This window comes from Staurois parvus, unplaced genomic scaffold, assembly GCF_062004578.1.
Source record: "Staurois parvus isolate SC_StPar_1 unplaced genomic scaffold, SC_StPar_1.0 ptg000066l, whole genome shotgun sequence".
NCBI lineage: Eukaryota > Metazoa > Chordata > Amphibia > Anura > Ranidae > Staurois > Staurois parvus.
Genome location: NW_028317862.1, coordinates 11091476 through 11100793, shown reverse-complemented (window position 1 = coordinate 11100793; position 9318 = coordinate 11091476). Strand labels below are relative to the sequence as shown.

General features: G+C 41.2%; 1 protein-coding gene across 1 annotated transcript in view; it reads right to left on the bottom strand.

Moving 5' to 3' along the window:
- Positions 1-263: 263 nt before the first annotated feature.
- Positions 264-9318, bottom strand: part of CUNH1orf146 (chromosome unknown C1orf146 homolog) — a 40963-nt gene continuing 31908 nt past the window's right edge. Inside the window, exon 5 of the mRNA XM_089668939.1 lies at positions 264-637. Within this exon, the coding sequence (XP_089525065.1) occupies positions 533-637 (105 nt within the window). The 3' untranslated portion in view covers positions 264-532. The remainder of the gene's footprint in view (positions 638-9318) is intronic.

The following is a 9318-nucleotide window of genomic DNA, read 5'->3' as shown; positions in this document are numbered from 1 at the left end:
GTGCTATGGAATTTACTTTTTCTGGATTAGGCACATTTGTCAGTAAGTTTAAAGGGGCACATTGGTTAAAATGTTTTTGAAATAGAAAATGCTGCAAGTAGGCATTTAAAAGTTTTTCTGTGCTGTTACTTGCAAATTGGTAACAGGGTCTGACTAAATGATGTAACACCACAACCTGGATAATTTGAAAGCATCTTCCAGGTTAAAAATGTCACTTTTGAGACAGCTCCCATGCAAAATACAGAACCTTGTATTTCCGATTTGAATGATTGCAGCTCAGGCTGCAGAAAGACACATTTTTTTCAAATGTGCAATTCAATAAAACAATCACACTGAATTTACCTCCATAAGGTAGGTACAGTGTTTACTGACCTCTAGCAAAGCGAATAGTGAATACTACAGGAATTATGTTGCTGATCTAAACCTGACATAACATGGGCATGTTAACAATTAGTAAATGAATCAAACATGCATTTAAACAATTTATATGTAATTACAACAGGTAATGATGCACTTTCACTGAGCTGTCGTTTCACATCTGGTTAAGTGTTTTCCACACTGGGCTGTTTTCCACAATATGCATTTTAGCTTGCAGAAGCCTGTCCAAAATGTTTTCAATATGAGGTTTGCATGTGGCCTGTAAAAGAGTCAGCACAATGGATCAAAGTATGACTTTTTTTTTTTTGTCTAGTGCATCTAAAAAAAATAAAAATAAAACTTTTATGGCATACAGGTGGAACAGCCTTGTCAATGGCTTGTGTTCTTTATCCAAGCCTTTGTAAACCCAATCACAAAAATCTCTCATAAGCCAGGGATGAATCTATCCTGTCTAATGTGGGGGTGCAGTAAAAAAAAAAAAAAAATGTAGGGGCACAGAGGATGGGAGGTCAGCAGGGCAATGTACAGGGGGTCAGCAGGGCAGAGGATAGGATCAGCAGTTTTTAGGATAGTGTACAGGGGTAAGCTAGGCAGTGTACAGGGGTCACCCAAGGGAGTGCAGTAGACTGGGGGGGGTCACTGGTGGTGAGAGAGGTAGCTCACCCCAGCACCCCCCCCCCCCACCCCCTAGATCCGACCATGCTATAACCTTTAACATGTTAAAGAGGAACTTCACCCTACCAAATTAAAACTAAGTTTCACCACTAATTGTCACTGTATGAAAAAAAAAACACATACAGTTGTGTTCAAAAATAATAGCAGTCAAACATCACTAACCTGATCAATCACTGCCATGTAGAAATATCATTTCTACCAAAAACAAATAATTTATTACCAGGTGTAGTAGATTAATAGAAATCCAACAGACCCAACAGTCATAACATTCATGCTGCTGATTCTATGTAATTGAATCACTAATTGAAAGGGGCATGTTCAAAATAATAGCAGTGTGGAGTTCTATTAGTGAGGTCATTCATTCTTTGAAAAAAAAGGTGGCAATTATTGCCCTTATTTAAGGAAGAAAGGCAGCAAATGATGTACATGCTGGTTACAGTGCATTTCTCTCTGAAATTCTGAGGCAAATGGGTCGTTCCAGACATTGTTCAGAAGAACAGCGTACCTTGATTAAAAGGTTGATTGGAGAGGGGAAAACATATAAAGAAGTGCAGAAAATGATAGGCTGCTCAGCTAAAATGATCGCAAATGCTTTAAGATGGCAACCAAAACCTGAAAGACGTGGAAGAAAGCGAAAACATTACCATTCGTATGGATAGAAGAATAGCCAAAATGGCAAGGACTCAGCCAACAATCAGCTCCAGGAAGATCAAAGAAGGTCTAAAGTTCCCTGTGAGTACTGTTACAATTAGAAGATGCCTATGTGAAGCCAAGCTATCTGCAAGAAGCCCCCGCAAAGTCCCACTGTTGAAAAAAAAGACGTGCTGAAGAGGTTACAATTTCCAAAGAGCACATTGACTGGCCTAAAGAGAAATGGCGCAACATTTTGTGGACTGATGAAAGTAAGATTGTTCTTTTTGGGTCTAGTGGCCAGAGACAGTTTGTCAGACGACCCCCAAACACTGAATTCAAGCCACAGTACACTGTGAAGACAGTGAAGCATGGTTGTACAAGCATCATGATATGGGGAGGTTTCTCATACTACGGTGTTGGGCCTATTTATCGCATACCAGGGATCATGGATCAGTTTGAATACATCAGAATACTTTAAGAGGTCATGCTGAAGAGGAAATGCCCTTGAAATGGGTGTTCCAACAAGACAATGACCCCAAACACACCAGTAAACGTGCAACATCTTGGTTCCAGACCAACAAGATGGACGTTATGGAGTGGCCAGCCCAATCCCCGGATCTTAATCCAATAGAAAACTTGTGGGGTGACATCAAAAATGAAGTTTCTGAGGCAAAACCAAGAAATAGAGAAGAACTGTGGAATGTAGTCCAGTCATCCTGGGCTGGAATACCTGTTCACAGGTGCCAGAAGTTGGTTGACTCCATGCAACACAGATGTACAGCAGTTCTCAGAAACAGTGCTTATACAACAAAATATTAATTAAGTGATTCAAAGGAAAGCAAAATCGTCAAACATTTTTCAGTTTATATAGTGAATGTTTGAGTTTGTAAAGAATAATACAAACACTGCTATTTTTTTGAACAGTCTAATATTCACTTTTCTTCAATTTTTTTTTTTAGAGGAACAACACAAATTTGATATATTTTTCTTCATGTTTTGATTTGGAATAGAATGTGTAGTGTTCCCAATGCATTTGTGTGTATGGAAATAAAAGCTATTAGAAGGATTTTGAGCTTTATTCGCTTTTTTTCAACACACTGCTATTATTTTGAACACAACTGTACTTACTAGTCCTGTCTCTATGTGAGAAGTGATTTCAGAACGAGTGTGAAAGAGGACCCAGTTGATGAAGAGTGTGATGAAGCTGAAGTATTATGGGTGGAACTGCACATAGGAGTGCATACTACAAAGGTATTCATTGGAGTTTGTTATAGGCCTCCAAGTGTTAATGAGGAGGTGGAAACTCAGCTCCTTGCACAGATAGAAAGGGCTGCAAGGGCTGGGACAGTGATAATAATGGGGGATTTCAACTACCCGTTAATTGACTGGAGTATTAAATATAAAAATGAAGGAACGCTATCATCGTTTAAACATTACAAAGAATATAACAGAATATGCAAAAAGGAAATAAAGGCCGCAAAAATTGAAAACGAACGACAGATTGCAAAAGATAGCAGGATCACCGCCAAAAATTCTTCAAATATATTAATGGTAAAAAGGTCTGGTCCAAGCATGTAGGCCCTTTACAAAATAATCTAGAGTGGGTGACTGGCGACAAAGAGAAGGCAAATTTATTCAATACCTTCTTCAGCTCTGTGTATACAAAGGAGCATGGGGGAGCTCTTGTCCATAATGGGCATGGTATTGACACAGCTCCAGATGATCCACATTGGCTCACAATTGATATGATCAAAAAATATTTAGACAGTATAAAGGTGAATAAAGCACCTGGAACGGATGGCATACACCCACGGGTCCTTAAAGAATGGAGCTCTTGTCATTTCAAAGCCATTGCTTCTAATTTTTAGGGACTCTTTAATGACTGGCATAGTACCACTGGATTGGCTTAAGGCCAATATTTAAAAAGGGGTCAAAATCTTTACCAAGTAATTACAGACCTGTTAGTTTAACTTCTATAGTTGGGAAGCTACTGGAGAGAGTTTACTAAAAGACCACATAGATGAGTTCTTGCTGGAAAAAAATATTTTAAAAAACAGCATGGATTCATGAAAGACAGAGGTTTTCAAATATGATTTCTTTTTATGAGGAGGTGAGCAAAATTTTGGACAGAGGGGTGGCGGTGGAATACTTGGATTTTGAAAAGCGTTTGACACAGTTCCCCACACACGGCTAATGTGTAAGGTAAAGTCTACGGGCTTGGAAAAATCTGTATGTAAATGGATAGAAAATTGGCTAAAAGATCGTATTCAGAGAGTAGTGGTTAATGATTCATACTCTGAATGGTCTGGGGTCATCAGTGGTGTACCCCAAGGTTCAGTGTTGGGACCCTTACTTTTTAATATATTTATAAACGATATAGGGTCTGGGATTAAAAATCCCATTTCAGTTTTTGCAGATGACACCAAGCTGTGCAGTGGAATAACGTTCTTACCGGAGGTCTTCAATTTACAAGACTACCTCAATGCACTGTTTAATTGGGCAACTATGTGGCAAATGAGGTTTAATGTTGATAAATGTAAGGTTATGCTTTTGGGGGCTAAGAATATGCATGCATTATACATACTAGGGGGGTACAATTGGAATCAGTGGTGAAGAATCTGGGAGTTCTGGTAGATCACAAGCTTAATAATGGCATGCAATGCCAAGCTGCGGTTTCTAAAGTGAACAAAATCCTCTCTTGTATTAACCACTTGAGCTCCTGAGGATTTACCCCCCTTAATGACCAGGCCTCTTTTTGCTACTCGGCGCTGCACTTATTCAACTGATAATTGCGCGGTCATGCAACGCTGCACCCAAACGAAATATACGTCCTTTTTTTCACACAAATAGAGCTTTCTTTCGGTGTAATTTGATCACCTGTGCACTTTTTATTTTTCACGCTATAAATAAAAAAAGGCCAAAAATTTGGAAGAAAAACAATATTTTTTACTTTCAGCTATAAAAAATATATAGTAAACTCAAAGTTGGTTATTAATTTAGGCCAAAATGTATTCTGCTACATGTTTTTGGTAAAAAAAAAATCCCAATAAGTGTATATTGATTGCTTTGTGTGGAAGTCATAGCGTCTACAAACTATGGTATAAATACTGCAATTTACGCCATTTTTCTGCTATACAGCGCTGCGCTAGTTTAACGGACAATTGCGCGGTCATGCAATACGGTACATAAATTAAATTTACATCCTTTTTTTTCCCACAAATTGAGATTTCTTTCGGTGGTATTTGATCGCCTGTGCGGTTTTTATTTTTTGCGCTATAAAAAAAAAAGGCTGACAATTTTTAGGGAAAAAAAAAACAATATTTTGGACTATTTGCTATAAAACATGTCCAGTAAAAAAAAAATGCAAAAATCAAATTTAGTCATAAATTTCTGCCAAAATGCATTCTACGACATGTCTTTGCTAAAAAAAAATCCCAATACATGTAAATTAATTGGTTTACGTGAAAGTTATAGCGTTTACAAATGGCGGGAAAGATACTGGGATTTTTAATTTTTATTTATACTAATAATGGCGCCGATCAGCGAATTATGGCAGCGATCAGGGACTTACGGCAGAGACCAGCGACTTATGGCGGGACTGCGGCGGACATTTTGACACGGGGGGGAACTGATTGGGGTCACCGACATCCCCAGTGACACCAATACAGTGATCAGTGAAAAAAAAACACTGAAACTGTACTGTCACTGGGGAGGAAGGGGTTAACATTTTTAGGATTTTACTGTGTAAGGGGAGTGTTTTACTAGGGGGCGGGGGTGTGTGCTGGACGGGGGGGGGGGGGGGGGAGCTGATCGAGGGAGAAAAATTCTTCTCTCCCTCTTCAGCTTGTCGGGGAACTGTCACAGAGCAGGCTGTGTGTAAACAATGCAGCTCTGCTCTGTGACAGTGATGACAGCTCATCGCGGGAAAACGGCCGGTAAAAACCGGCCGTGACCTGGCGGCTGACACCCGCTGCGGACACCCGTGGGACAGGCAGGGCGGGCGCGCGCCTCACGCGCGCCCCCTACCTGTTTTGCGGGGTCCGTTTTAAAACGTCGTTTTGCCTACCAGTGCCGCCCTGCCGCCGTACATGTACAGTGGCTGGGCGGCATGCGGTTAAAAGAGGTATAGACTCCAGAGAGAGAGATATATTACCCCGGTACAAATCATTAGTTATACCTCATCTGGAATATGCAGTTCAATTTTGGGCACCAATTCACAAAAGGAACATTGGGGAACTTGAGAAAGTACAGAGAATGGCAACAAAACTGATACAAGGCATGGAGGAGCTCAGCTATGAGGAAAGATTAGAGAAACTGAATTTATGCTGTCTTGAGAAGAGGAGATTAAGGGGGGATATGATCAACATGTATAAATACATCAGTGGTTCATATAGTGAACTCTGTGATGACCTCAGGGTGAATAGCTCTACACCGAGGACAAGGGGGCACGCTTTACGTCTGGAGGAAAATAAATTTAATCTCCCAACACGGAAAGCTTTCTTCACAGTGAGAGCTGTGAAAATGTGGAATAGGCTCCCTCAAGAGTTGGTTCTGGCCAGCTCAGTGGATTGCTGTATAAAAGGCCAGGATTCTTTCCTAGATACACAGAATATAACTGTATACTAACATTTATAGGTAAAGTTGATCCAGGGAATATCCGATTGCCTCTCGGAGGAAGGAATTTTTTCCCAACAGGAGCAAATTGGATCATGCTTTGTTGGTTTTTTTTGCCTTCCGCTGAATCAACTGTGGGTATAGGATTATAACTTTTTTTTTTTCATGGTTGAACTGGATGGACTTTTGTCTTTTTTCAGCCAGACTAACTATGTAACTAAGGAGCCCAGCATTGCCTTCCTTTCAGCCAAAGTTTTCTTATAATCTCTTTTCTTCTGTACTGCCATCTTAAAACAAGATCCAGCTAATGCTCAGACATGCTACAGATCGCTACCTGGTCTCTTATACCTTGCAGAAATCCACAACACATCTGCCTATGCGTGAGTTGTCACACTGAAAGCCCAAGAGGCAAAGGCCTATGTTATCCTCGTCTGGGCGAATAATAAGAAAGTGCCAGTATTAAAGTGTTCATTCACCATTACATTTTTCCTGTGGTTCCCACTGTACTTACCTCTCGGATTGCCGATCTGTCAGCACCCCCACAGCCACTGCAGTAGTCCAAGGATTTGAAATCCCGTTCTTCTCAGGCAGCACTTCCAGGACAGACTAGAAAGCTTGATTTGTCTGCACCCTTACAATCGGCTTATTTCCAGGGCATTTGTTGGGCACACTGCTTGATTCAAAAGCTGCAAATGTGAAGCCAAGAGTTTAAAACTGCATACTCCCACAAGGATCACACTGCTGTAGCCCCTTTGCATAGCATACTTTCCTGACAGCTCCATGTCATCAGCTGGGTAAGGGCCTGAGTCCACCTGCAGCTTCAGTTTTCCTCTTTTTTCCTCTCGTGCAGGACCTAGGTGTGCTCCTCTACCTGGCCAATCTAAAGGGCTGGCTGTCCATCCATGCATGTGGATTGCAGCTAGATGCGGTCCCTGGTGTACCAGCTAAATGGCCCACAATCCAGGGAGCTCCACTGCTGGTCCTCGGGGTGGCTTTTATTGCAGCTAACAGCCTTTTCTGGGGTCCGCTGGGTCCATGTGAAGCAAGCAGCGGTTCAAGCAGAGTCTCTAGGCATGCACACCCACGCAGCGCCAGTGTTTACAGTTGGATGGCGGAGGTTGGGTGAGCTAAATGTAAAAATGCTTTGTATCCAAATGAATGCTGCATTGCTGGCTATTGTTGTGCCTTGATTCCTGTAGCTGCTGTCCATACCCTGAACTCCTCCACAGATTGTACTCTGTATAATAGGTATATAAAGTAATACTTTGTCTGTTCACACATGGCATTACCTGTTGGTGGCTTCTCATATTTGAGAAGGTTTTTATGTTGTCAGCAATTCCCTTGGATGACTTGTGTATATTTCAGAATATTATTGTAATTCTGATGCAGATTCCTACCTTTTTTGTTGCTTTTCTTAACAAAACATTTTCATCATGTCCTGTTCTCTGGCAGGGCAAGGTTTGGTTCATTAACCACCTGGTGACTTCAGGGCTATGGTTGGAAGCTGAAGTATCAGCATCTGTCTAGCAGTGGTTAACCCTTTAGGGTTTGTTACTGAGCCAAGCTATTTTCTACTTCATTAAATTATGATTTTGGGTTTTTTAGTTGCTTTAAACAGCAGGCAAAGCCCTGTGAAAGGATTATCCAGTCTTGCTTGGGAAAGCTCTGAGACTGCTCATTGCCAGACAACCCTCTAAAGACTTTTCAAAAAAGAAGACAGATAAACATGAATGTAAGTGTTTCACTCATCCTGTGAAGGTGTTACGTGTTCTAACAAGGAGCAGTCTCATAGCCGTCCCAGGCAGAACAGCCTCTCCAAAGAGGAAAAGAAAATATGAATCTTGCTTTGTTCAACCAACCACAAATGAGGATGATGACACCAAACACGTTGTCACATTCATTAAGTGGCCAGTGCACTCAAAGCGAGTTGTTTCCACTCACCCTGTGAAAGGGTTATATGTTCTGGTGATTAGAAGTCTCATAGCCATGCCAGGCAAGACAGCCTTTTCAGACTCTAGAAAAAAGAAGAGGCAAACTAGCATGACTATGAATCCTGATGGTTTAAGCAGCCAGGGATAGAGATGATGACACCTAACAGGATGTCCCATTCAATAAACACATTGTCAACACTAAAGGAATGGATTCCACTTATCCTTTGAAGGGTTATCTGCTTTGGCAATGAGAAGCTGCCTAGTCTTCCCAGGTGAAGCATCCCTCTTCAGAGTTTCCAAAGAGGATGATGTGGATGGACAGGACTGCATGAATACTGCTTTTTTCGAGCAACCAAGGATAAAGACGACACCTAACAGGTTGTCACATGAGGCTAATACACTCTAAAGGAATGTTCTATCAACGAGCAGTCTCCTAGCCTTCCAGGTAAACATTCCTCCTCAGAATCTTCCAAAAGAAGATTCAGGTGAGCATGACTGTGTGAGCCCTGCTGGTTCAAGCAACCAGGGATAAAGACGTTGACACCTAACAATTTAGAATGTACGGACCACATGGTCAATAAATGTGATAAAGGAGTTGCTTCCACTCACCTTCTGAAGCGGTCATATATTCTGCCAATCAGCAGTTTCAGAACCTTCTCAGTCAAATCAGCCCTTGCCCGATTCATCCAAAGAACATGTGGACAAACATTAGTGCATGATTCCTGCTTTGTTTAAGTAGACATTGATTAAGATGAGGGTGACCAAATTGTCACAATTATTTAAGCATGTGGTCAAGCAAAGGAATTGCTGAATTCACCTTCTGGAAAAGCCATCTATTCTGGCAATGTCCAGTTTTCCTTTTAGGGCCATTATAACTGGTCTCAGTGCCTCCTCAAGCCAATCAATCCTCATCAGTCCCTTCTGAACAAGAAGATGAGGATGACCTTTGTCCATGTTATGGATTCCTCCTTTTGTAAGGTTGATGAAATTCCTTTAAATAGAAGCAAACCTGTGGAAGTATTTCAAGTGCCCCCAGAGGATGGCTTGACAATTCCCTTATGGTGACTGAATAAAAATGCCTGTTTAA